This window comes from Carassius carassius, chromosome 28, assembly GCF_963082965.1.
Source record: "Carassius carassius chromosome 28, fCarCar2.1, whole genome shotgun sequence".
NCBI lineage: Eukaryota > Metazoa > Chordata > Actinopteri > Cypriniformes > Cyprinidae > Carassius > Carassius carassius.
In genome coordinates, this window is record NC_081782.1 from 3,230,633 (window position 1) to 3,258,607 (window position 27,975).

The window sequence follows — 27,975 nt, forward strand, 5'->3', positions numbered from 1 at the left end:
CCACAACAAAAAATATATTCGATTCCCATACACTACACTAGTAACTTAAAGGGACAGCTCACCTTCAGATACTGTCCCCATTGACATAGTATGGAGAAGAAGAAAAAAACACTATGCAAGTCAATCAGGACCAACTGAAGGTGAACCATTATTTAAGGCCATCTGCTGGTTAATCATCTAATAAGTGATGAGGTCAGGGCAAGTGTAACATTGTATTTTGAAGTCAATAAGAGCCTATTTCAGGAAAATTAAACAAAGAAACTCCAATGAAACACACACAAAAATCACATTCGAAACGGAAATATCCCTTGATACAACTAACCCTGATCTTATTTAATACATATTCTCTCTCAAAGCCACATTTGATAGAAACAGTAAAGACTTGGATAACAGTGCATTATTTATAAGGGGTGATACAAAAAAGTACATGATGCAGTATGATTTTAGTCCTCTGCTTGCCAAAAACAGAGAACGATGGGAGATTCACATGACATCTCTTCAAATATTGTCATGTTCTCAGCTCCAGGACAAACTCACAGCTGTTTATTTAGAGAATAACACACCGTTTCTTAACAGCCAGCCAATATGCTCCACCAGTTTGATGTGCCGTGTGCTGATTTAGTGTTTGCTGTCCACATGCCCCAATGTGAAACAGAGGTTGTTTATGGGGGCTTACTGCAGCTGGCAAAACAAACACCTGTAGCATTGAGTTCACAACTCTAGATCGGCATCCGTTAACAATTTTACCTGGAGTACGAGTGGTTTACGTTAGTATTGACATTCAATGACAGCTGCTCATCCGGTGAGGGACGCCCTGTATTCCACCTCCATGCTGTAATTTTAACTCAGGACAAACACTGGAGACTGCAGTGAAATGAACAATTTGTGATTTAGATTTTGCATGCATTGCATACTGTATATTGCTCTCTCTTTCAAAATAATTAATAAAAACTTTGTGTAATACAGAATTAAACTACAATTCCAAGCAGGGAAAAATATCTTAAAATAAACTGCAACAGTTACAAAAACAAAAATTTAAGATTTCATTTTAATCTGCCATTTTATTTAAGATCCAAGCCTTGGGTACAAAATAATTCATGGAAAACCTGAATATGAAATGGAAAAGTAATACAAATTAATAAAATCTTGAAAAAAACATATACATATATACATATTTTTGTAGTTATATCATGCTCTAAAATATTTTATTGGGCAGAAGTTGCTTAGAAATAATTATTTGTGAGTAAAAAAGATGAATTTAACAATCACAAGTGACTAAAAAGTCAAGTAAATTAATTTGTAATTAAAAAGAGTAAAACCTGAAGAATACTGAGTTACTGAAACTTATGGAATTGTGGAAAATATAAAAATTCTTTATATTTATAATATTTAAATATTTTGATACACTTCCAGTCTCTTTGGATGAAAAAATAAAATAAAATTTGTGGAGAATATTATTATTATAACTTTTTTAAATATTGTCTTTGACAATGCGGTCTTTGGGATGAAAAAGTTCAGAATCACTGCCTTGAAGAGCTTCATATCCCCACAAAACATTTGAGCATGTTTGTTTTTTAATTCAAATTCATTAAAAACCCTTATATACGCAATGCAGAGCTGCTGTATGACTGCATCCTGGAGTAGTTGTACCCTACGAAGAGTGGATTCTGTGGCGCAGGATGAAACGTGGATCCGGTGGTGTATGAAGTGTACGGATCACTGACAGTGCTTTCTTTAAAGTGCGTGGAAAGCTGAAGCGGGTAATGTCTGTTCCTGGGTACATACTGCATCACATTTTGGCCATAATAGTTTGGATTCTGACCATTCTGACTGTACACTAAAGACCCCGTGGCCATGGCCTGCATACTGTGGGGTGAATGTTGACCACTAGAGGGCGTAATGGCGTAGCTGAACACGGACGCCGAAGGCTGTTGAATGGAAAGACTGTTGCTCTGGACCAAAGGCTGGTGTCTCATAGAGTTAAAGGTCTGGACGCGGTTTAAAATGGGTTTGTTAGCTGGTGGACGAGCATGAAATGAGACTGGTTTGGGTTCAACACGACGACAGAGAAATATAATTCCAGACGCCAACAGAAAAGCACTAGTTACCCAACCGATATACAGCGCCTCTCCTAGTTCCCTGCGCTGGGCGTCTATCAGTAGAGGGTTGTAGAAGTCTCTAATGATGGTGTGGGCCGTCCAAGAGACAGGAATGATTATGCAAAAGGATGCTAAAATCTGCATTACCCCTGTGGCCATCGTAATGAGGCTTTTGGCCCGCGGTTGATCCCTGAGACACAACGTGCAACGAAGGCCTACGAGAGACACAAGCAGCCCAAATCCAGACAGAGCCAGAGCACAACACGTCAACCCACGGGCCGCCTGCAGGTCCGGCGGCAGGAACAGCAGAGAGTCGTAGACTTTGCACTGCATGTGGATGTTGGCCTGTCTGAAGCATGTCATCCACAGACCCTCCCAGCGCGTCTCCATCACGATGATGTTCTCACCGATGAACGCCGTCACTTTCCACATGGGAAGACTCGTGACAGCCACCGCTCCGATCAGACCGATGATGCCCAGACACAGAGCGATGAGTTCACACTTGCCCTGAACCATCATTGACTATGTCATCAGTTTTCCTAAAAGTAGAGGAACAGACATAATTGGTTTGGAAATTTACATGAGAGGCCTTTGGCACAGGATGCTTCTTCCATTTAATCGGTCAAGTTTTTAACAGCACTAGACTAATGCTTTTAAATGCAAACAGCATTAAGGCAATTTTTCACTTTTAAGAGCCACTGCCAAAATATCTACTATAATAAATAGCTTTTATACACTATTTGGGATTTGCAGTACTGTGCAATACTCACGACATTTGCTCTAAGATGTATGGTTTTGAATCTTTTGCTTGCTCTATTTTGCTATTTTAGAAACATTCCATTGCATTGCAAATATTGTAACAATTTATAGTAGCCTAAATTAAGGTTTTTATTTAGCATGGATGCATTAAATTGATCAAAAGTTACAATAAAGACTTTCATCATGTCGCAAAATATATATATTTTTAAATACATGCTGTTTCTTTGTAAATGTAAGCAGCACAACTATATTCATCATTGATAATAATCAGACATGCTTAATGAGCAGCAAATCAGCATATTAGAATGCCTCCACCAACAGGGTCTCTGGACCGATAAAAACAGCAAACCTTGACCTCTTGACCTTTTAAACAGAATTCCCCGTTCCCTTTAACAGGCTCATTTTAATTTGCACACAATTATGCTCCGTTTGGTTCTTAATCATATGTTTAATTCACTTGTACAATACCTAAGGTTTTATTTTTTCTTCTGAAGAACATGTCCTGAATGAACGTCTCCTCAGATGACAGCAAACCACCCTGAACAAATGAATGAATCCACTCACCCTGTTCTGAACAAAGATAATCCTGTTGGGCAGCGATTTAATGTCCAAATCCAGAGGTCTCGGGTCTGTTAACAGGTGTGTTAGATGTAGTAAATGTTGTTTCCAGATTAAACAGGACAGTGTGGTATTATATGCTTCAACAGCTTCATGTTAAACTTACTCTCTTTGTTGTGGGAAAGTGGCATAGCTGTATTGTGATTGGTTGAGGATGATGAGGGTAAGTGGAGATGCTGATGGTGTGTTTACTGACCAGTGGTCATATACGCTGCCAACAAGGTCTTTCTCACATAAACAAACACTCTCTCAAATGAACAGATGACCTTGACTCACAAAGTTATACAACTCTCACACTCCAACACTAGAGAGAGCCGCTGCGCAAACCTGGTTACAGGCAAGTTAGTTCTGTCAGGGATGTTCAACTAGCCGCTAAAGTGTCCTTTATTCACCTGTTAGGCAACTAAGAAATAAGCTATTTTATGTAAAGACTTCCTATTCATTAGGCATTATAGATAACTAGAGGAATTACAAAGTGTAGTAAATGGTAAAACTTGGCTATTTGTGCTGCAAACCATGGTAATAAATTAAAATCATATGATGAGAAATACCAGTTTACAATATCAATCTGCATAAATAAACAGAAGCTAATGACACCGAAAGCCTTGAACAAAAAAATGCCTGCATCCATTCTAACCTACAGTTTTGCTAACTATGTTTGGTTGCTGCTAAAAGCATTATCTGTTTTTACTGTCATTATTGTCATTTATCATGCATACGTTATATCCAAACACAATGTGTAGTTTAGCTTCACCAATGACTTCAGTAATATTCTGGGTCACTCCTGTCTGGTGATGACCCACATATTTTGCATTAGTAACCTGAACTGATGCCGCCACGGTGCATATTACCTAATACCTCTGTTTTAAAACCTAGTGAGCTGTCTTGCTGTTTACTAGCCTACCAACTCAGGTAGCTAACTTTAAAAAAAGTAGCATCCTCACTGAAACTGAACCACAGAAGTGAGTGATTTAGAACACTCAGCAACTTTTTGCTTCACAGAAACAGTAATAAAATAGGATACAATTGATTTATGCTTAGCATATTGCTAAGCTAATGATGCTAGACCTTAGTAATCATAAAATAATGTGTGCATGTACATTTTATGTTGTTTGACCAGTATTGTTTGGTATTAAATCAAATGCAAATTAATTAGATTTTTCCTTCAATGAGCTCATCACAGTGCATTCTGGGATTGCATTCTTCATGAAGGATGGCAACAAAAGAATCTCATCTGAAAAGATGCTGCCTACATTTAGTTTACATTCAAGCTGATGCACTCGGTATTACAGTTCCCAGTGAAACAGGTGTCACACCTTACGTCTGTCCAAAAGTATGCAGTTAAAACTTTAAAGCTGCTTGTTCAGTTTTCATGTGTGGGTGTGTATTTCTCAGTTTTCACAGATAGTTTCCTGGTGCTGTTGTAGCTCTACTATACTAACAAGCAGCTCTTGTGTGACTCATTCTCTGGGTGTGTCTGTGTCTGAGGCGCTCGAGACAATAGTCTTCTTACGTTTCACTGCGGCTTTGTTTATTTGAAGCTGCAGGGCATAAAGATCTTGAACGCACTGAGCTGAACTAAATCACCAAATTCAGCACCTGCCTGTAACTCAGACACGTGACTTTTTGAGAAAACATATCCTCTGAAGCATATAGATGAACAGATTTCTTCTGAGAACTGTAACTGTGTAAATACACAGCAGAAACCAGAACACAATCTTTGAAAACCACCTGTAAATGCAGAAAGATTTTAGGAGGAATAGCAAATATCTTATGATTAAGGATATGTTTTACTGGTTTATTGAGTTAAATCATTGTATTGTGCTTTGATATTTACATAAAAAAACATAATATCTGAATATTAAACATATACCTCAAATTACATACTTTACAACAGGTAAGGTGAGGTATGATCTGTACTTTACAATGAATCATATAAAACAAAAACTTTTTTTTTTTTTTTTACAATTCTTCATCTCAGTCAGTTATCTTACTTGCATATAAAAAAATGCCATTGAAACTATATTTAAATTCTGTCAAAAACATCCCCAAGAAATAAAAAGAAAAATATTAAATGTAGGACTAAATTTGTTACATTTAAAATAATTTTTTATTTATTTTCATAACACCTCTGGTTAGAAGTCCATCCTTTCCATCTCTCATTTACACCTACTTACACATTTAAAAAGCCAAAGTCTTCAAAAACATTCCTAAGAATGAAACTGGAAAAAATAAAATGTAGGCTCAAGTTTGTTACATTTAAAACCGTTTAAAAATGTCCAAATAGTATTTATTACCTTGTGTAAAAAAAATTAAAAAAAACCTTTGGTTATAAGTCCTTTCCATCTCCTGCATAGATATGAGTAGAAATAACATCTAAATGTAGCCAAAAACATTCCCAAGAATGAAAACATAAAATAAAATGAAATGCATGACAAAAAAATCCTTTTTTTTTACTTTTGGTTGTCCTTTCCATTTCTCTCTAACACACACATACACAATCACGCAAGCCTGTGAAATGTCCGGCTGGATTTCAGAGATAAGCCACGGCGCTGCGGGCGGATGGATGTCGGGACGGTTGTATGAATGACTGCTGTCTGGAAGGCTGAATGAACGACTGCTGCCTGGACGGTTGATATGACTGCTCAATGAATGAAGGTGGCCCAGACGGGTGACTGTATACCGAGCGAGGCTGAGGGTGGTAGGCCACGGGTTGTGGCTGATAGGCCACATAAGGTGCGTTCTTGTTGTACATGTACCTCTGATCCGGGCCCTTGTCCAGAGGGCCGTTGCAGCAGGTGAATATGCACCCACCAGCGAATAAGAAGGCGGAAGACACCCAACCAATGTACAACGCTTCCCCTAGTTCCCTACGCTGGGCGTCGATGAGCAAGGGGTTGTAGAAGTCCTGGATGATGGTGTGTCCGGTCCAGGAGATGGGGATGAGGCAGCAGAAGCAGCCCGCTAGGATCATGCAGCCAGCGATGATCAGAACCATCCGCTTGGCACGGTCGTTCCCTTGGATGCATGCCGTGCACCTCATCCCAGCGATGGAGATAAGTAAACCCAGACCGGTCAACGCCACAGAGCAGCACATGAGCCCCCGAGCGGCCTGGAGGTCCGGAGACAGTGCCAGCAAAGAGTCATACACCTTACATTGCATCCGAATGTTGGCCTGCCGGAAGCAGTTCATCCACAAGCCCTCATAGCGGGTCTCCATCACGATGATGTTCTCCCCGATGAACGCCGTCACCCGCCACATCGGCATCCCGGTGCTGGCCGCCACCCCAATGAGGCCGATCAGGCTTACGCACATTCCCACGATCTCCAGGGCACTGTTTGCCATGATTCCAGGAGCCTGAAGAGTGAGGACTGGTATCGCCTGTGATGTTTTGCATCCCGCTGGAACTGGAGCTGATAGGTGTTCACCTGTTCCCAGCCTCCGCCCTCTCGCTCAGGGGAGGGAGGGAACGCCAGGGCAGGTTGCTATGAAATCAAATCCCCCCGGCAAGTGTTTGTTTCTGCTTTTGTGTCACTGGGGGAGGAGGAGCAAGTAGCCATGTTGATGTTTGTTCAGCAGGCACCATTTTCTGGCAGAGATCCTGTTAAGTGAGGAAATGCAGCTGGAGGGGTTACTAGATACGGGCAAACATACAACAGCTCTGGACTGCTGTCAATGTTTAACACCACTGGTGCTGCGGCTGATTAAATTGCTGTATGATATGTCCAGAAGAACATTTGTGAAGTCAGCTAATGCCTTAATGTTGATGTTTTACCTTTAGTTAAAGGTGAAATGTTTGTAATTTCTGTGGAACTTCATTACTTTTAGAATTCAGTTTGATGCTGAGTGGTTTCTAGCATGTTGCTACATGGATGCTAGGGTGTTCTGAGGGAACATCAGAGAGCAACCACATAGCAACATGCTAGGTAGAAGTCAGAGTATAAGCAAGCCCCATATTAACATTCTAAAAAAACTTTTAGAACCCCTTTCCAGCTGCATAGCAACAACCTAGCAACCTTTATACCGTCGACCATTTTTGTAGTTCCATTTGATGCGGAGTGCTTTTTTTAGCATGCTATTAAGTGGTTGCTTGGGTGTAACTATGCAGCTGCTTTGGGGTTGTAAGTGGTTTATAGAATGTTACTAGGCAGTTACTAGGGGGTTCTGAGTAGTTTTTAGAATGTTGCTGTGCAGCTGCAAAGGGGTTTAAAATGTATTTAGAATGTTACTTTGAGGTTGTTACAGTGTTGCTATGCAGCTGCAAAGGGGTTCTACTTTTTTGAATGTTTCTGTGCAGTTGCTAGGGTGTTGCTATGCAGTTACTAAGGGGTTCTAAGAGGTTTCTAGTGTCTTAACAGCTACATAGTAACTGCTCAAAACACCTTAGCAGCTGCATAGCAAAATCTTAGCAACCTTTGTGTATTTTTGTAATTCTATTTAATGCCAAGTGTTTTTAGAATGTTGCTATGCAGAACACCCTAGCAATAACATAACAACATGATAAAATCCACTCAGAACATCCAGCAAATTTTGCACTATTCAGCATTTTCTTCAGACAGTACACAAAATCAAGCTTCTGTGGTCTATTAGATGGCTGTCAGTAACTGATATTTTATTCATTTTCATCAGCGAGTGCAGATAAGAATTTAGATCATAACATTGTTTTGCTGCGTTGACTTTTTCCAGTTACATCTAGGTCACTTTAGGTCTCACAAACACGTAGTCAGTGCTGGTGAATTTGCATTAGGGGTGTGATGCTTTGAGTTTATGGAGCAACAGAAGACAAACATACACTGGAAAACCACCTCGACTGGTTCGACCAGTGCCGCCAACACTGGGCTAAGAATAAATCAACAAAATGATGTCACCAATCTACAGTCCAGGAACGAGTACATCCACAGTTCTTTTCACACATTTATTTAATACAATTAAAATCAAACTAGTGCTTTAAAAAATGGAAAAACAAAGTGAAAAACAAACACAATCATGACAGATTCAACATTAAGCCACGGATACACAGTTAAATGCTGTGTGAAAATATCCCACATGTTGGTGTTCTTAATTTGAGCATATTGCATATTATTTCTGTGCAAATTACAAACAGTCTTTTAGACAAGAAGGAAATGCATTCAAATCAAGAATGTAAAAACTAATATTCACATACAGTCACAATTAATCAAATGAGGCTCCATCAGTCCTGCTTTCTTCTGAATCCCAATGCAGATTGTTCCCAACTCAACTTTAATGGTAAAGCACAGCATTCACTGTGTGTCTCAGTATCTTGGAGGGTTATAAACAGTTGGGACAGGAGAATAGGCTGGTTGATAGTTGTACCCGGGCTGGTATCCGTATGCAGGCTGGTATCCATATCCAGGCCCATAGGAGTAGTTATACGGAGCCGATCCGGCCCGATACATAACAGACGCCATGTCCATCTTATCCTGGGTTCGTGGTGCGTGTCGACAGAGCAGAATCACCCCAGCACTGAAAAGCAAAGCTGAAGTGACCCATCCGATGTACAAAGCCTCTCCAAGCTCTCTCCGTTGGGCGTCGATCAACAACGGGTTGTAGAAGTCCTGTATGATCACATGAGCCGTCCACGACACGGGAATGATGGTGGTCAAGCAGCCAGCCAAAAACAAACACCCTCCGCTCACCAAAACAATGTGCTTGGTTTTGGGACGGGAGTCTACCAGACGGGTGCAGCGCATGCCTACGGCCGACACGATGCAGGCGAAGGTGCTCAAAGCGACAGAGGCGCACATGAGACCCCTGGCAGCCTGGAGGTCGGCCGGGAGGAACAGCAGAGAATCATAGACTTTGCATTGCATTCTGATGTTGGCTTGCCGGTAGCAGTTCATCCACAATCCCTCCCAACGCGTCTCCATCACGATGATGTTCTCCTGGATGAATGCCGTGACCTTCCACATCGGCAGGCCTGTGACGGATGCGACCCCGATCAATCCGACGAAGCCGATGACCAGAGCAACCACCTCACAGCACATGGATTCCCGTCTCTTTCTCTTCTCGTGCTTCACCTGCTCATCGTACACCTCTTTCGCCGACTTCTCATCTGGATATCCCGTGTACACAGTGTCCCCGTAGGCTTTATCTGCGTAGGATTTGGCCAAGTAAGACCCGGCGTAAGACATGATGGTCGAGTGCCAGGACAAAACAACGAAGGATCAGACACTGATGTAACGCTGCTCTCCTTCACTGCGGTGTTTCTCAACTGAGCCCGGAAGATCCAGATGACAAGTATTTACAGACAAGAAAAATGTTAATGATGCTATGTGAACAGACTTGTTCATCTGCTCCTGGAGAATCTGATAAACAGCTCGAAGGAAACTGGTGACACTTGAAATGCTTAAACAAACCTGCCCACGGCTTTTCAAATTCTACCATTAGGGGGCTTCTAAAGAAGAGTATTTTTCTTCAGAACAAAATGCAAGCACAGAATAGCTTGTGGGAATGTTTAATTATAATGTAATTAAAGATAGCTTTTAAGGTAAGGTCGTTTTTGAGACTAATAATAATTTAAAAATAATAAAATATTTAAAAAATATATCTATATGACTTTATGAAATTACATAACATGCTCATGTACATGTAATAATAATACAAATAATAATAAGAAGAAGAAATATACAAAATTAACATTTAAATAAATACTTACTAATTTACCAATCAAACTAAAAAGTATCAAACACTGCAAAAGAAAATAAAAATATTTTATAACATACATATATAAAATTGTATTGCTCAAGTTATATAAATACACTACTACTACTACTACTATTTAATATAAAATAATAATTATTATTAATTATAATTATATTATAATCATTGTGGATGCTTTTATTAACTATACACATACACAAATAGTGTATGTTGAATGAATACAGCTAAGGAGACTCTAATTGAGTTCTGAGTAACGTTTCATTGAAGTTTCAGCTTCGTCTCATGTTTTTTCCTAAAATTCCCGGGGAAAAACAAAAAAATCAAACAGGTCACATATAAAATGAATATGTTGAGAAGCTCTGACCATCTAACGGTTTATCTCTTAGAAGATTCTAAAGGAAAATGTTTGAGTTCATATAAAGATCTCTGATACTGATTGCATGCTTCAATATCTTGGCAAATCCAAGCACAGTTTGAGATATTGTATCTTCTGAAACTCTGAGAGATCTTAAAAGAAATCTGAGAAGCAGAAGACAAAAGCAAAAGTCTATTTGTTTTCCACTGGGTTTCACTGCTATCTAATAGAAACAATCAAGATATTAAGCATACATCAAATCTGTGAGTTTACGGTTTCTATTGTTACTGTCAAAAGAAACTCCTTGTCCCTGAACTTGAGATCCACATGAAGTCCCTGATCTGCTGCTGTATGTCAGCGAGAGGTCAGGTGATCACAGCGTTTCCAGGTAAGATACTGAACTAGAACCTGACCAATGATGGAGGTGGAACCTGAGAGGCTTTAGTGTCAAAACACACACACACACACACACACGCCATCAGTAGATATCTCATCCATCTAACAGCAGTCCACCGTCAGTGTGGTTTATATTTAGTTTCACTTACAGTAAATGGCTTTGCGTGAGATGCGACTCAGCAGATACAGACAGCATTTCTTGTCCTGTATGCTTCAGTCGGTGGAGTGAATATGACTGATGCAATTGCTTTTAAAATAAAAGGTACATACAGTATAAAAGTTATAGGAATACATAATAGACTATTTGATCATTAACGGGAAAAATACTTTTAATACTCTTTTTTATAATTTATAACTTTTATGGCACAAATAATGCATTTTTATAGATAACCCTGACAGCTTTTTTTACTCTCATTCACAATTTCATAATTCAGACATGTATAGAAATAGCTGGGTAAATCATATTTACAGACGTACTGACAGATGATAATTTTCCTACAAACACAGAGCTACATATTTAACAGTACTACATTTATTTATAAATAAAAGTAATAAAACACTTTATACAATAAATCAATTACTATAATATATAATAATAATGTATTTCATTATAAGTAAATAAATAATACAATATTTGATTAATTTTTTTTGTAAATTATCCAGATATTTTAGAGATTACAATGAGAGCTTGATTAGTCTCATGCTTAATTTACTAGTCTTGAATAAAAAAGATCTAAAAGCAGTAAGTAAATCATATGTTTGTGGATGCCCAAGTAAATGTCAGTTTTAGCTTACAAGAACAGAACTACAACACAAAATGTTTGAAAATATAATCTACAATCATATCATCAGACACTAATGTAGTTAATGAGGAACATTTGCTCTGATTATCCAGGATTCACTACACTGATTAATATTCACTACACTGATTCATATGGCCAAGAAACATAAATGCAGTTCAAAATTTGCTTAGAAATAAAACTAAAAAGGAAAGTGAGAGAGTTCTGTCTGTCAGACGTACTGACTCTGCCGGTACGTGTCAGAAGAGGGTGTCCGTCCCATCATGCTCATCCCAGCCTTGTCCTCTTCCACTGTGAAGTATGGCTTCTTCTCCTCCTCGTCCTTCCTGTGGCGGGGGCCGTAACGACACAGCAGTATCACCCCCGTGATCAGGAGGAGCAAGAACGTGGCAAAGCCCACATACAGCGCCTGTCCGATCTCCCGCTTCTGCGCCTCCAACACCAACGGGTTGTAAAAGTCTCTGATGATGGTGTGTGTGGACCAGCTGACCGGAAGAAGAGTGGCGAGGCTAGCGACCACGAACAGACACCCGCCCACCAGCAGGATCACGTTCTTGCCCCTGGAGTCATCATGGCAGCAGTCTGTGCCTCTCATCCCGCAGACGGACACCAGGACGGCCAGGACGCTGAGAGTGATGGAGGCGCACATGAGCCCGCGGGCCGCCTGGATGTCCGCCGGCAGGATGAGCAGAGAGTCGTAGACTTTGCATTGCATGTTGATGTCCGCCTGCCGAATGCAGGCCATCCATAACCCTTCCCATAGGGTCTCCATCACGATGAGGTTGGACCCGATGTAGGCCGTCACCTTCCACATGGGCATGGCGGTCACCGCGATGGTCCCCACCAGACCGATGGTGCCCAGAACCAGAGCCAGGATCTCCAGCTTAGCCCTCATGACGGCAGAAGTGAGGTGAACGCAGCGTGTTTGATTAGATGTAGACGGGTTATCTGACAGGATCAGATAGGAGGGGTTTGGGCCGTCAGTGCTATGCGGTAACACTGGTTTCTAGCGACTGATGACAAATGGACTTTTTTGAGTTTTGTTTTTAAAGTAAGTGTGTAAATTCAAGACCTGTTGATGTAGCAGTGACTGATCTCGCTGGTTAAACACATAACCGGCTGCAAGCCACTGACACCTGACTTCAGCTGAAGCAGTGGCTGCGGTATGACTCTAAAATAATTCTAAATTAAATATAAATAAAATAGTTTGAAATTAAATAGAAATATTTACAAGCTTTAAAATAATGATTTTTTTTTTATTAAACATAAAATAATAATAAAAATAAAGTTAAATAGTTTAAAAAATAAATAAAATAATAATAAAAAAATAGTTAAATGATAAAAAAAAAAAAATACAATAATTATTTAGAATAACATCAATCAAGCTTTAAAACAAGCTTAAACAAAAAATCTTAAGATCAATATTTTAATTCGTTCTTTTCTTGGAAAACTGTTAAAGGTTTCTTTGAAAATGTGGATATATGAAGGAATTCTAGACTTAAGAAAAAGTCATTGAAACCCCTTAACTGTCACCCCGTCCCGTATACGGGATGCCTACGTTTACTTCACTAAATCCTAATCTAATCATGACAAACTATATATCGTTGGAAAGGTCTAAGACTCCTAAATAGATATTTTACCAATCTTTTTTGTTAAAAATTATGTAGGAAAAGTAATAGATTAATTTATGGCAAGAGTGCACCCCAAAAACCTACATAACAGGAGTACTGACCTTTGTCAGAAAAGTCTTCTTTGTTGCCTTTCTCTCTATCACACTTTAGAAATCATCAGAAATTATGTATAGACAGAGACGAATGTTGTATGTTCAAGTAAACATGTTAGTCCGGAAATTCCATCACTGTTCTGATGATGTAAAAGTGAGATATTGTATATATTGTATATATTGTGTATATTGCACCCCTATGTATGCAGCCCCATTGTGGGTCAACTACAAAAAGGAGACCATGCGCAAACTTCAGGTAGCATATAATGACTGCCTGAGGATACTGCTAGAAAAGCCCAGGAGTAGCAGTGCAAGTAAGCTCTTTTGTGACTCAGGGCTAAGCACTTTACAGGCTCTCTTGAGGAACCTAATCTTTAAGTTCATGTCCCGACTTGATGAGTCTCAAAACTGTATTATAATGATGCTCACAAGCCCCAGGTGCAGCTCGGTTAGATATCAATCATATTTGTGGAAACATTGGTATGGGTGCCTGTTAAGACTCTCATGAATCAAAGTATGTTTTTTTATGTGTTTATGTATCTATTCCTTCTGTTATGTTGTTTGTCTTGTTGTTGGGTCTAGAGCCTGTAATAAAGTTTATATATATATATATCACTTGAAAACATAAAATCTCAAAATTCATCCTTTGAAACCCATTTTAACTTCAAACATTGCATTACCATGAAAATTGTACATCAAAATCATGTAACAAAATGTTTTCAGTCATGTTATATTACATGAAGGCTCCTTGAATCTTTTAGTAAATATTTGGGAGTCAAAAGGTCAAATAGGTTTAGATCTACTGGGTTAAAGGGTTAGTTTTCAAAAACGATTATTTTCTTATTATTTACTCACCCTCATTCTGATCTAGACCTTGCTGTCCAAAAGAACCTGCTTTCCACTTAGTGCCCACATCTTGAAAGCTGCAAAATGTGAAAATATACACATAAATCTATTATAAGAAGTGTATGACGTATGACTTTAACCAGTCATTTGAGAAACTAGTAACAGTGAGATGCTTATTGTTCATGAGAGTAGAACTAATGGCGACATTCACCAATCACCATGAGTGAAAACTAACTTTTGTGAGTAATTAAAGCCGTTAATCTTCTAATAGATCTGACCTCAATTTGATCAAGTTAACATCAAGGATGACCAGTTTTTGTTTTTTCTCAAAACTGTTTCAGTTGGTTTCATGACGATTTTAGTCAATGTAAATATATTAGACAGAATTTGTAATGCTGCTTTATTTTGCCTCTTTGGCCTGGAGGATTCAGATGAAAGCCCTGCTGAGCATCAGATCATGTCGAGTGTGTTAACAGCAGCTCGCAGAGAGCAGAAGCGTGCCTCACCTGAGCTAAAATGTCACTAATGTTCATGTAAAACACAGCGAGCTATGAGCGGTCAGAGGTTCTTTGTAAAGTCAACAGAAACCTTCAAACCTGTCTGACGGGTCAGACCGCTGTGACTGAGTTTCATCATGTGTCCCAGCCGCAGAGGACAAGTGTGACATTTAACATCACGTGACTTCACCTCACAGCAGAAAACTCTCACTTCTCGACTTTATACATGACCAGAAAAATACATGCATGCGGCATTTAAGTAGACTTTTGTAAATGGAAAAAAGTTGCTTGTTTACGTTTGAAAACACGCTCCTCAAATTTTTTTAAATAAAAATAAATATTTGCATATTTACACTAAATGGCGCCATCTAGCGCATCTGTTTAAAACTGCGCTTAAAAACTACTAAATATACTAATTGAAAACATAATTGCAAAGCATTCAGTATAAAAAAATAATAATAATTTTCCTATATCACGTTATGGTACGTTTACGTTATCCGTAAATTATGCTTTTTACATGGTAAACGTAGATATGTATAGCTTATATACTCCATGGGAATATGATTATCATTCGCTACAACATTTTACCACCAATTTCAATTATTTTACCACGCAACTACGAAAATCATGGGTTTATTATAAGCTTATAAGCAGTTTTACTACATATTATATCATGATTAAACTTTTTTTTTTGTGGCAAAAATAGTTGATTTTTGAATACCATGGTTTTTTTGTTTGTTTGTTTGTTTAGTAAAACCATGATAATTTTGTTTACAGTAGTTTTAGAAACTCTAAATTAGGCTAATATTTAGCCCAAATTGTTGGTTCATTTATTAAAAAAAAATAGCTTGATTAAACTTACCTTTGTTCCTTGTTTTCTCAACAGAAGTCCAATAGATAATCCTGAATAATGAAAAGTATTCATTATTTATCTTCTCAACATCTGTCAACATTGTAGTAGTCAACAGACAGAAAGACCAAAAAACAAACAAAAACAAAATAAATTTTAACATTGACATTGAAACGTAAGCAACACAGTAATGAACTTAAGAAAACAAAGCATCTTCTTGAGTCGATTTTTCACATATTCTGCTGTAACAAAAACATCCATTTTGAAATGCACAGTATATTTTCTATATTTCTATGCTCTAAGAACAGTAGGCCTACAAAAAAACATTTTGCACAAAAGTATGTTACCAACTTCCACCACTGGGAGGCAGATTGATCTTATGGTTAAAAATACAAATCTATAATTGTTATAATTACATATGCTATAATTAAACACATTCATAAATATATAACCTAATATAAGCAATACATTTCCAGCTGTATAACAATTATGAAAATTCATGAAAACATTAAAAAAGTTGCATTCTTAAACATTAAAACCAAGAAAATGTGAAAATTCTCAAACATGCACAACATCAAAAAATACGTGACGGTTTGCCCTGACATGACTTTTGAAACACTCATAAAGGTTGAAAGAATTAGCGTAGTTAATTCATGAATTAGTCTTATACGTGAAGATGCTGATGCATGTGTGGTCTGCTGATGTCAGTCTGGCCCGAGGAGAAGATTTCTATCAGCTCGTATATCTCAGATTCATCTGAGCACTGAGAGATTGATTGCTTCGCTCGTCTTGTATTTCACTTTTGACTCCAGAGTTTCTGCCCGAAGACATCCTGGTACTTCTGTCTGCCAGCAATGCAGAGCGCTGCTGTACTCAAATTCCACGATCACTGACTTTTACACATGAAGGGCAAGATCACACAAGCAGAAGTGCTTCTTATTTACAACAGTGGTGTGAATGTGTAAAGACATACTGGCAATGCAGAAGCATCCACAAATCACAGGGAACCGGCTTTTGATATGTAAGAAACCAGTTTATTTGATATAATATCAATCCACAGCTCTATATACAAAATAAAAATGCATTTCTATAGCTCAATGGGAACGTTTTCAATTAGGGTTGGGTTGGTCAATATCATCCAAAATATTTTCCAGTGGCTTCTCTTGATTGCATTCAGCAAATTTTGGAATTTAAAAACATAAAAAAAAAATTTAATAATACACTGTATGCATTGTCTGTGTAAGGGCTCCGATCGTCTTTTAAAAAGAATCGTGAGTTTAAGCGTCAAATCATGGGTCATTATGTCATTCATGTAGAGCTGAACCACAACAAACCATTTAAACAGAAACAGAACAGTCCATCAGCTAAAAATCATATTGCATTTATCAACAAAATTCAAGTAAAACAGGACATAGTGACCTAGAATGAGCTGTAAAAAAATCCCCCGCTCTGAGAAAGGAATCATGAAAATTCATTCAGCATTATTTTGACCTGAGATGTGCACATCATAATCAATATTCAACGTAACTACTCGATGAATATTCAAATTACATGTAGATTTCAGGTCAGAATAGTGCACTATGTACATTTAAGGATAAATCGCAAAGAAATAAACACAAATATTAAAATGCCGTTTACAGCTTCTCTGTACAAATATGAGACAATGCTGAACAAATAATGAAAAAGTGAGATATTTAACCAGGCTGTCGTTCTTCTTACATCTGCAGGACATTATAAATAAATCCCAGCCCTTATTTTGTAAATAACAACGTCAAGAACAAAACGGGAATGTTTGGCAGATGTTGGCGGTCAAATGTTTGAGGCTGCCAACGGTGAATGTGCAATTGTAATTCTATTGATTGTACCACAACGTTTCCTGCGGTTTCTGATTGGCCACAGCGCACATGTAGAGCTCATCTAATGTGTTTAAAGCGTCATATCTTACAGCTGCTTTGAAAGGAATGTCTACCATTCGGAATATTAGCACAGAGAAACTGTTATCATGCATCGGCTGATGTTTTTGACTGGAGAGCTTTAAAGGAATAGTTCACCGAAAAATAAAAATTTGCTGAAAATGTAATCACCCTCAGGTCATTCGAGATGTAGATGAGTTTGTTTCTTCATCAGATTTGGAGAAATGTATCATTACATCACTTGTTCACCAATGGATGCTCTTCAGTGAATGGGTGCCGTCAGAATGAGAGTCCAAACAGATGATAAAAACATTTCAATAATCCAAACACCACTGTCACAAACTATGAAGCTGTCATTATATCTGGCTAAAATACCAGTACATAGTTTAAAAAAAACAACAACAATAAAAACAACTTTGTTTTCTCTTTTCTTTAATCTTTCTCTTACACTTATTTGACCAGTGCTTGAAATTTCCTGTGTTTACTTACTTGATGTATTCCACAATTAAGTCGCTTTGGATAAAAGCGTCTGATAAATGAATAAATGTAATCCATAATGATCTCCTGTTGTCTCTCACATTAAAATCCAACCACATATTTAGAGCTGTTCTGGACTATTTTGGCTTCTGACTTGTGCAGATTTCTCTCCTGGTTCAGATTATTGATTATGGACTCATATATTAGTCAGAAACAACAGTTTGAGGTTAAAAAGGTCTGAAATGCATAATTTCGCATCATAAGACATTAACTGATGGACAGGAGTGGTGTGGATTATTGTGATGTTTTTATCATCTGTTTGGACTCTCATTCTGACGGCACCCATTCACTGCAGAGCATCCATTGATGAGACACTGATGCAATGCTACATTTCTCCAAATCTGATGAAGAAACAAACTCATCTGAATCTTGTAACGCCTGTGGGTGAGTAAACTTTCAGCAAACTGTAATTTTCGAGTGAATTATTTATTTAATCGAGTCTGTCTCCCGATGCGTTTCAGCTCTGGGTTTCGTTCTGTGTCTCGTTCTCTGTGCTGCTGTCCCGTCGCACCCAGATGTCCTCACCGGGCACCTGCTCATCCACACTGGCCACCGACATGGCACACTGCTTCCCTAAATGAGACAGCTTGGCATGCTGGGATTTGTAGTCCTTCTTGGCATCCTCTTCCTCCTCCTCTTCCTCCTCAGCCGTGTCTCCCTCCAGCGAGAGGGCAGAAAGTGGACCCTCCACGTCCGGGTCAGTGGACGGGCTCAGAGCGGACTGGCAGAACTCATCATCGTCGCTCAGGATGTCTGTTTCCTTCACATCCTGTTCCTGCTCCTCGTAGCCCTGAAGGTCGAACTGTTCCTCCACCCAGCGGTCGGTGTCGCCCGCCGGAACGACGCCCTGCTGCTGAGCATGCTGGGAGTCTGGCGAGTCGCTGTCGGGCTCGGTGTTGAAAACAATGTCTGTGTCGATGGTGAAGCGGTTCCGCACCAGTTTCCTGCGGCCCAGAGTACGAGTCGGGGCGGACACTGAGAACAGATAAATACATGAGCATCAATAACATGCTTGACACAGAGATCTGACATTATAATATATACTGTGTAAAATATGTTTACCATTTAAGATTGTTTGCTATGTGAATATACTGTAAAATTAAATTTGTGATGTAAAGCTAAATTTTCAGCATCATTCCTCCAGTCTTCAGTGTCACATGATCTTCAGAAATCATTCTAATATGACGATTTGCTGCTCAAGAAACATTTTTAATTATTATCAATGTTGCTGTTTCATATTTTTGTAGAAACCATGATAAATAGATTCAAAACAACAGCATTTATTTTAAATAGAAACATTGTAAATGTCTTCACAGTCATTATCCTTGCTGAATAAGAGTATTTCTTTGTGTGCACCTGCTCGGTTCATGGCCGGTCGGGCTCCTTTAAGGGCACACAAGCGTTTTCCTCCGAAGGGAACGTACTGCTGACTGAGAGGAAGACTCTCCGTCTTCAACAGCTGACGGCGCTGTTTATCTCTCAGGATGGAGTGGACCGTCTTCAAGAAGTCTTTCTTACTCTCTGGAGAGCTGCAGACACAATTTAAGATACACATTTGCACAATGATGTCAGTTTATTATTCGTGTTGACCTTGAACATATGCTCTAAAAATGGCTCAGACAAATATGGTTTATATTTGCAGTCCACATAACAGAAAAAAAATTATGCATTGAAGCTGTACAAGGTTCCTCCACCAGATGGTGACAGCTTTCTTTTTTATAACTATTTGGTAAAATATATTTATATACATGATTATTATTTTTAAATATCTTAAAAATATATTTTAAATACATTTTAATATATATTATTTTTTAATATGCATTAAAATGAATTTTATTTTGTATTTTATAATATATATAAAATATTTTTTATTTACATTTTTTTTTTTTAAATAGAGCGAGAGAGATTTTCCCCCTCATTGTTCTAGTTCCAGAGACACTGACCTGCAGCAGAGCTGAAACACTCTCTCTGGTCTTCCCTCTGATTCAGACTTCACATGGATGATCTCACACACGGCTGCGCTCTCTCCATCTGAAACCACACACACTATGATCAGCTCCCTGTTCACCTCTCCAGGGTCTGACATCACCGTGCATTGGTTTGTTTTGTGTGTGTGTGTGTGCTGACGGGGTCACAGGTGAGCTTACCTGTACTGGACAGTGTGCGCACCTGAAGCGCATCAGTTGGGATCATGTGACGGAAACGGAAGGGATCTTTCTCGTCACCTGAGACTGATGCTCTGTGAGATCCACCCTGAGAAACAGAGATAGATGCATGTGAGAAAAATGTCATTACTTTATCTCTTTGACGGGGATCAGGGTGTGAACGCTGTATGACACTGTACCAAACAAGTGCATGAATGCAACACCCAGTTAACTGTTAAATACCTCTGTAAGCCCATGAAAAGAGGGAGCGAGAGAGAGGCGTGTGTTTGGGCATAACATCAGCAGCCGAAATATTCAACAGCTCTGATAGTGGAGATCTCAACACTCACCATTTTCTTCTTCTGCTTGGAGTAATCCTTACAGATGAACACTATGGCCATTTTGAACACTGGAGGAGAAGCATATAACATTACACTTCAGAAACAAATTTACATATCTGTCATGAGTTGAGCTTGTGTGGGAACAGAACGCACCGAATGTGGCCAGCTGTGGCTCTTTCTTGCACTTTCCCAGTGAGGAGGACGGGTTGATCCATGTCACGCTGGTGTGGAGGAGTAAATCTCCCATAGACAAGTCCGCAACCTGTAATCATAGCAGACGCCACCGTTAGAGCTCGCACAACACACACACACACACACACACACACAGAAGTCTTGCAATCCAGAAGGGATCTCATCTGTCCCTGGTTACATTGTTCGGAGATACAGCTGCATTATGCAACTAAACTTTCACAGCATTCACATAATAAGATTCAAATGTGCAGACAGATGACAGCAAATCCAGGAATAAATAAGAAAAGACGATCCGACAGTTTTAAATTTCTTATCAGCTGCAGAGCATGAAATGTGGTTGAAAATCTGAGACCCAAGTTCTGTATTATCCCAAGCTGAACTCGCATGCAAAAATAAAGAGTGAACCGACAACATATTTCACAATATTATTTAATAGATTAGATCATTTAAAATCATACATAATCAATGTCTGGACCCGAAAGACCATAGTTAATAGTGATGCCAAATGATGAATTGTGATTGATGTGGAGTGATGCAAACAGTAAAACATTGCTTGTCCAGTGAAATTAGTCGCCTGGATTTAAAGTGATGTACAGTTCACAAACCTCTTTCTTGTCTCCGGTCTGTTCAGAGATGAGGAGGTCAAAGACGGCTCCAAACTCCTCGTGGATCTTCTGCATCTCATTAATGTGACTGGCAACTGTGTTCATGGCTTTCATTGCAACTACAACAGCAGAGAAAATGAACTATATATCAGTTATATGTCGATTATATAGCAGTGAATTCAGAGAGTTGGTTGAGATGTAAGACTTCAGATTGATGGATTTAACACAGATCTCCAGTTATAACATCTTATTTGGACAATACACTGCGTAGAAAAAGTGAAGCAGCACAACTGTATTCAATATTGATAATAATCAGAGATGTTTCATAAGCAGAAAATCTGCATATTAGAATGATTTCTGAAGATCATGTGACACTGAAGACTGGAGGAATGATGCTGAAAATACAGCTGTGCATCACAGAAATAAATTAAATTGTACAGTATACTACAATAGAAAACGACTCCTTTAAATTGTAATAATATTTCACAATATTAAAATTTTTACTGTATTTTTAATGAAATAAATGCAGCCTTGGTGAGCATAAAAGAGGTCTTTTATTTTTCCATTACAAGCAGCGTCATGCACCAGTGTCTCTCACCGTTCAGATGGTAGTGCTCCTCGCTGTCGGGGTCTGTGAGCGAGTGCAGTTCTCTCAGGAGCAGAGGATACTTCAGCACTCTCTGGATGGGTTTGATCAGGTACGACTCCAGCGTTGACGAATGCTGCTGTTTGGGGTTGCGCTCGTCCAGAAACGCCTTGAAGGCCGCGTCTGTTTTTGCTGGAGAGGACACAGACACAGGAAGATGTGATTATGCTATCACAAGACTGATAGCGATTTGAATATGGGTAGCATTTGTTATGCATTTCACAATAAGCGTAAATGATTTCAAGCAAGTTAAGTTCTTTAACTTACTGGAAAACACTGTTACGTAACCACCATAAAAATAGCCAGCGAGAAGAAGCAGACCAAGCTCACAGACACCCACACACCGTTGCAGGATTGTATTACACACACCTGAGATTCACTGATCCCACCATGTGCCAGGCTCTGAAAATCCCAGAATTGCTTTTGAGCTGAGATTTACGTACCTTTTACCAGCACTTTGGGCACTTTGGTGTGGCTGGCACAGAAAGCGCTGTAAATCTTGAAGCGGTCGGCGTAATACAGGAACGAGCCGCCCAGAGAAAACAGGATTTTCTGTAAGACGAGAGGGATTTGAAGGTATCATGGTTTGCGTTGGATAAATCTTGTTATGAATGCTTGTGAGTGATGCACTGCAACCATAGCGTCTCAAAAAGCATGGTATTGTTATAATACACCACACATAAAAAACATGGTGTATTCCCCCGAAAGAGCCACAAACCTTGAACTCTTCCACTCGCTCCAGTTTCTCCAGGTCTGGCACCAGTCGGGTTCCGTCTTCCAGAGTCTTCAGGAACTCCACCTGAAACTCCAGCATCTCCGGGAGGTTTCCGAACAGCACGTCCAGCTATCAGATACACATGCAGGATCGAATTAAACCAGGTCAAATGTAATAGTTAAAAACAAAGAGTTATACATTTAAATAGTTCACTTCATCATCACTTCAGCAGCTTCATTTAATAATTTAATGTTATTGAATTCTTCAACTGTGTAATTAGTTTTTATTTGTATGTTTTATTATTTTTATTTACATTTTTGTTAAAGTTTCAATGTTGTGTTTTTGTAATTTCTATTCGTTTTTTTTTATGTTTTTCTTCATTTTTATTTCAGTTTTAACCTTAGTTATACACACACACACATATAAATAATATAAAATATAAACAAATATAATCCATATATACAAGTTAACTAATATTTATATATTTAATATTACTTCAATATCAAAGCTAAGTTAAATTGTGGACATTTTTAGCTTAATGTGTGTACCTAAAAGATTAAATAATGATATAAAATAAGCATTTTTAAAAATATGCATTGACAAAATATACTTCTCTGCAGATACTGTATTTGCATCAAGTCTTTAAGTGACTCAAACTACATCGCTGTAGTGTCTGCACTGCAGCATAATGAGCTCAGCTTCTATAAGTAGGGCATTAAAGGAGCAGAGACACGAACAGAAGACTGAGAACTTCCTCTCTTCTGTCTGATGTAAGTTTTCCTCATTTTGTGTCTCCCTCCCACTCTTCTTTCTTGTGTGTGTGTGTTTGTCTCGGTCTCTGTGTCCTCCTACACGCTGCTCTCCATCAGGATGATTATGAAATATCGTTCTTTGTTCTGGAGGTGTGTTCCAGCTCTATGATAACATGAAACCATCAGCAGTGCTTCACTCACCTCATCCTGAGTGAGGAAAGACTCCTTCTGCAGCGGGGTTAAATATCGCCCGATCAAATAGTTCAGATCCTGAAAAAGTGAGAGAAGACACAAAATAATATTAAAGAACAGCCTATGAACATCATGCAGAATATTAACAATACATCTGACCAGATTCATGGCTGTTTAATGACCCTTACATATAAAAGAACTGCTTCCAATTGTTACAAATATTTTAAGTTATCATTATAGTTTTTGTTTAATAATTTGAATTACTTTTAATTAGTTGACATCATACTTTGTCTTTTCATTTTAGTTAAAATTATATATTTTTTAAAATAAATGTTGTTTTTGTCCTTTAATAATTAGTTAATTTTTATTTAAGCAATTTTAGTGCATAAAATTAAACTAAATTAAAATTAGAAATGTTGGAAACTACCTAAAATGAATATATATATATATATATATATATATATATATATATATATATATATATATATATATATATATATATATATATATATATATATATATATATATATATATATATATATATATATATATATATATATATATATATATATATATATATTATGTTACTTTAGTTGAAGTTTATTTAAAGTAACTTAAATAGTAATTTAATTTAATTAAAAAGTAATTTAAAGTTGTTGTTTTTTTTAGTTAAATATAATAACTCGATTGGTTCAAAGCACTGATTTAATTAATCATTTGAGTTATTACTCAAAAGGGTTCACAGAGATCCTGAATCCTTTTTCAGTAGCATTTTTAAGTGTTTTAGTAAAAAATCCATGTAACGCATGTTGCTGTTTAATAGGATGCATATAAAAACTGATCCATATCAATATGGGTTAAAAAAAATCAAGTCACATATACATAAATACAAAATAATTTTTTCAAATTGCTTTAGATTAAGTTAACTATAATAGTATTTCCAGGGTTTTCCATATCAGGACATAAATCATTTGGTACTTGGTGTGTGTGTGTGTGTGTATATACACACACACACACACACACACATATAAACATAATTTCTTCAGCTATATTGCTCAGCCTCATCACACACTCATGCTGCTTCATGCAGACTGTTGATTCAGTTCTTTGCTCAAACAGGCAGATGAATCCAAACAAATTGCAAATATTCCCAGCGCCGAGCAGGATGTTGGTGAAGGTGTAACTGTAATCTCAGCTGTCCTCCGAGAGACAGGAAATACAGTCACGGCTCAGTCGTTAATCTCAACACAGTCAGCAAACATGAGCTACACAGAGAGAATTTAGAAAGATCTGGCAACACAGAGGCAAAACTTACCCTGTGATTTTTTTTGCACTGCACACACAGAAACAAAACTCTGAGATGCGTTTTAAACTCAGGAATTAATTCAGTTGTAGAATGCAGTTTTCACTCTCATGAATTACTGAAATGTATGCGGAACATCATTAAGCACTAAAAGGGGCATTAGCAACCGAATTTAGCTGCAGTGTGTACATGACTAATATATTTTTCTTTGTTCCATAGAAGAAGAATATGCAAATAACAGAATTATCTTTTTTAGGTCAACTATCCCTTTAAACGCATGTGACAAACTGCTGTTTTAAATCACTGCATTCTGTTTTAAATGCTATTTTTAAAGGGGCTGTAAGTAGGAATTACTCCCATCTAGTGGTGAAATTGTATTTTGCATTCAAATTTGCATTTTTCAAATGCGCGTTGCATCTACGGTAGGCGATATGTACCAAAAAGCTTTGACAGGATGTCTTCTAATAGCACTTCGTTTTGGCGACGATGTTTTCTTCTCCTGTGGCGCGGCATATGTATGGTCCATAATAAGAATGCAATCCAGACTTTTAAACTTGCCGGTGCAGTTTCAAGCGCCTCTCACTGCTCTGCATCTGCGTTTCTGACTCTGACCGAAAACGCGTTGTGGAAACGCGTTGGCTTAGTACTTTTTGTCCCTCTCTGCTATTATAGTTTTGCAAGATGGCGGAACTACATGGAAGCCTCCGTCGACCTACCCGTCCCATGTATATAAAGATAATAAATTCTTCATTTACGAGGATTAGTTTAAACATTGGCATAGGTATTTGTACATCATTGAGGGCATATTTATGAATAAAAATATTGATTTTAGATAATAAAATACCTAAAAAGTTACTTATTGTCCCTTTAAGGCAGTATGTACGATGCGGTATGCTAGTATTCCATTTCAAACACTGCCAAAGAGTGAGTGGGTGCAGAAATAGGCAAGCCAAGGGCACAATTTCTTTCCCTCCAGGCCTAGATTCGATAAAGGGCACAAAGTTATGTGAGTCTTACACACAGACGAGCATGTCTGACTAAACACACACACACACACACACACACTGGTACTGACTTTGACGTAGGTGCGCTCCGTCTCCACCAGTTCGCAGATGACTTTGCGGAGTTTGTCGGCATCGGAGAGCTGGCGTGGAGTGGCATTGCTCGGAGGGAGCGAGGAAGACTCCAGGCCGGATGAGGAAGAGACGATCTCAGACGAGGGATTCATCTCGTGCAGACTGCGGCAGAAAGCTGCGACTTGCTCCGTACTCTACAGAGAGAGAAAGACGGTGATGAAGAGTGAGACATCTGACAGTCCTGCACTATTAACACCACACACACACTCTCGCCGCACCTGCAGCTGGATCCCGCCACTCAGATGCCTGTCAGAATGAAGAACGCTATAAAAACCACAAGCACTCATTTGCTCTATTTTCAGCCTCTCCTCTCCTCCATCAGTCCATCTTTTGGCTCTCCTTCTCTCTCTTTCTCTCCATCCCTCCCTTCCTGCGCTTCTAAAATGTCTTCATTTCTTCTGAACGGCAACCAAAACATGAGCACCTGTCCATGGATGCGGTTGCTATGGGAACGGCTGGGGTGGCACATGGACTGTCATTCTCGCAGTAACACTGACAGACTGAGAGAAAGTACCATCCATCCATATATCTGGTGTCATCCGGTAGATATTTTGCTACAGTGTTTATACTCTGGTAGATTCGTATACATGGATTTCGACAGGCAGGACAGCTTTATAATATTTACACATGAGAATCATGCAGTAATGTGAAAATGAAAAGCCGGATGTGTCCCCAATAGACTTGTGCCGGTATTCGGTAATGCGATATATCACTGTAATGAATATGCACATTGAATAATTATATATTTCAAATTATTCAGAATTTGGAATGCATTTTAAGAGTACTATTCCCATCAACTGGTGAAAATGCACAACACACTGTATGCTGCTTGAAAGACTCTGTACGCTCTGATGTAAACAAACACACAAGAGAAGCACATGAGGAACACGTGAGAGACGAGCTGTATGAAAGCACATTCACTCTCTGACAGCAGATGGCGATAAATTGCAGAAAATGCAGCCTGGAAACCCCACAAATAACACTGGAAACCCCATAAATAAAGCAGCTGCACTTTCCAAAACATATTTAAATAGATTTAAATAGCCATTCAGATTTGTGGATTCACTATGGTGTTCATCACAGCGCCAACTTATTAAATATTTAAACTTAATAGGCTATTTATTTTCAAACTTTTTTTTTTCATTTTAATCTGTTTTGATTCTTTATTGTTCATTCACACTTTACATTAGGGCTTCATTAGTTAACATTAGTTAATTTATTGGTTAACAAACTGCCAATGAAACATTCATCAATGAAACATTCATTAATCTTAGGTATTCCAATATTTAATAAGACGTGGTTCAAATCAAAAGTTGCAGATGTTTTATTTAATGAGCTAACATGAACTAAGACTTGTATTTTTTATGTAGCTATGCTCATTGTGAATCTTAATGCATTAATTAAGGTTAACTAATGAGGTCTTATTATAAAGTGATACCTATTGGTCTTTATGGTTCTTTTGCACTTTAATCTGAATGAAAGTTTTAACTTTATATATTTTTCTGCAATGCTTTATTGTATTTAAATGTTCAGTTATAGGAAAATATGATACCGGCATAAACCAACAAGTCAAGTTTGTGAAGAATGTGTTAAAAGGTTGTAACTTGCCATGTTCGACTGATATATGAAATATATCTCCCTATTCTGCAGTGCAAATTAGTCGTTTTGTAATATTGGTGTTCACTGTTTTGAGTCTTTTGTTTTTAATTCAAGTGCTTGATAATGTGAAGTTGTTTTGCATTGATGACAGGCTCATTCATTCATTATGAATAATCTGATCAGATCTTTTGCTTTGAGTCCTTGAAGTTTAAAATAAAAAGAGAAAATAATCAAATTACATGAAGTGCCTTTCATTTGTAAAGTATTTCACTCAC

General features: G+C 38.2%; 5 protein-coding genes across 6 annotated transcripts in view; 1 reads left to right on the plus strand and 4 right to left on the minus strand.

Annotated features, from left to right (window-relative positions):
- Window positions 1-27,975, plus strand: part of LOC132107724 (phenylalanine--tRNA ligase beta subunit-like) — a 297,726-nt gene that overhangs the window by 164,454 nt on the left and 105,297 nt on the right. The window lies entirely within an intron of this gene.
- On the minus strand, window positions 1,599-7,004 carry LOC132107572 (uncharacterized). Its single transcript, XM_059513686.1, has 2 exons — window positions 6,016-7,004; window positions 1,599-2,621 (listed from the first exon to the last, which is right to left on the minus strand). The coding sequence occupies exons 1-2, from the start codon at window positions 6,820-6,822 to the stop codon at window positions 1,599-1,601; spliced, it is 1,830 nt and encodes a 609-aa protein (XP_059369669.1). The 5' UTR covers window positions 6,823-7,004.
- Window positions 8,724-9,725, minus strand: LOC132107732 (claudin-8-like). Its single transcript, XM_059513904.1, has one exon. It carries the CDS (start codon window positions 9,627-9,629, stop codon window positions 8,751-8,753), a length of 879 nt encoding a protein of 292 aa, XP_059369887.1. The 5' UTR covers window positions 9,630-9,725; the 3' UTR covers window positions 8,724-8,750.
- LOC132107735 (claudin-8-like) lies at window positions 11,640-12,652 on the minus strand. Its single transcript, XM_059513907.1, has one exon. It carries the CDS (start codon window positions 12,602-12,604, stop codon window positions 11,921-11,923), a length of 684 nt encoding a protein of 227 aa, XP_059369890.1. The 5' UTR covers window positions 12,605-12,652; the 3' UTR covers window positions 11,640-11,920.
- The window catches only part of tiam1b (TIAM Rac1 associated GEF 1b), a 54,136-nt gene continuing 44,098 nt past the window's right edge, over window positions 17,938-27,975 (minus strand). For both annotated transcript variants that reach the window (XM_059513874.1, XM_059513873.1), the window contains 12 exons: window positions 26,041-26,235; window positions 23,672-23,740; window positions 22,722-22,847; window positions 22,447-22,555; window positions 21,956-22,135; window positions 21,358-21,476; window positions 20,714-20,822; window positions 20,570-20,628; window positions 20,223-20,328; window positions 20,019-20,106; window positions 19,432-19,604; window positions 17,938-19,050 (listed from right to left, as the gene is read on the minus strand). In XM_059513874.1, coding sequence (XP_059369857.1) covers window positions 18,533-19,050; window positions 19,432-19,604; window positions 20,019-20,106; window positions 20,223-20,328; window positions 20,570-20,628; window positions 20,714-20,822; window positions 21,358-21,476; window positions 21,956-22,135; window positions 22,447-22,555; window positions 22,722-22,847; window positions 23,672-23,740; window positions 26,041-26,235 — 1,851 coding nt within the window. In that variant the 3' untranslated portion in view covers window positions 17,938-18,532. The remainder of the gene's footprint in view (window positions 19,051-19,431; window positions 19,605-20,018; window positions 20,107-20,222; window positions 20,329-20,569; window positions 20,629-20,713; window positions 20,823-21,357; window positions 21,477-21,955; window positions 22,136-22,446; window positions 22,556-22,721; window positions 22,848-23,671; window positions 23,741-26,040; window positions 26,236-27,975) is intronic.

What these genes read in the sequence shown, in the direction of transcription:
- LOC132107735 (XM_059513907.1), bottom strand. Translation starts at nt 12,604, where the DNA reads ATGAGGGCTAAGCTGGAGATCCTGGCTCTGGTTCTGGGCACCATCGGT.
- LOC132107732 (XM_059513904.1), bottom strand. Translation starts at nt 9,629, where the DNA reads ATGTCTTACGCCGGGTCTTACTTGGCCAAATCCTACGCAGATAAAGCC.
- LOC132107572 (XM_059513686.1), bottom strand. Translation starts at nt 6,822, where the DNA reads ATGGCAAACAGTGCCCTGGAGATCGTGGGAATGTGCGTAAGCCTGATC. An exon ending in CCCGCAGCGCCGTGGCTTAT is followed by an intron (nt 2,622 to 6,015) that starts CTCTGAAATCCA and finishes CTGATGACATAG; the next exon opens with TCAATGATGGTTCAGGGCAA.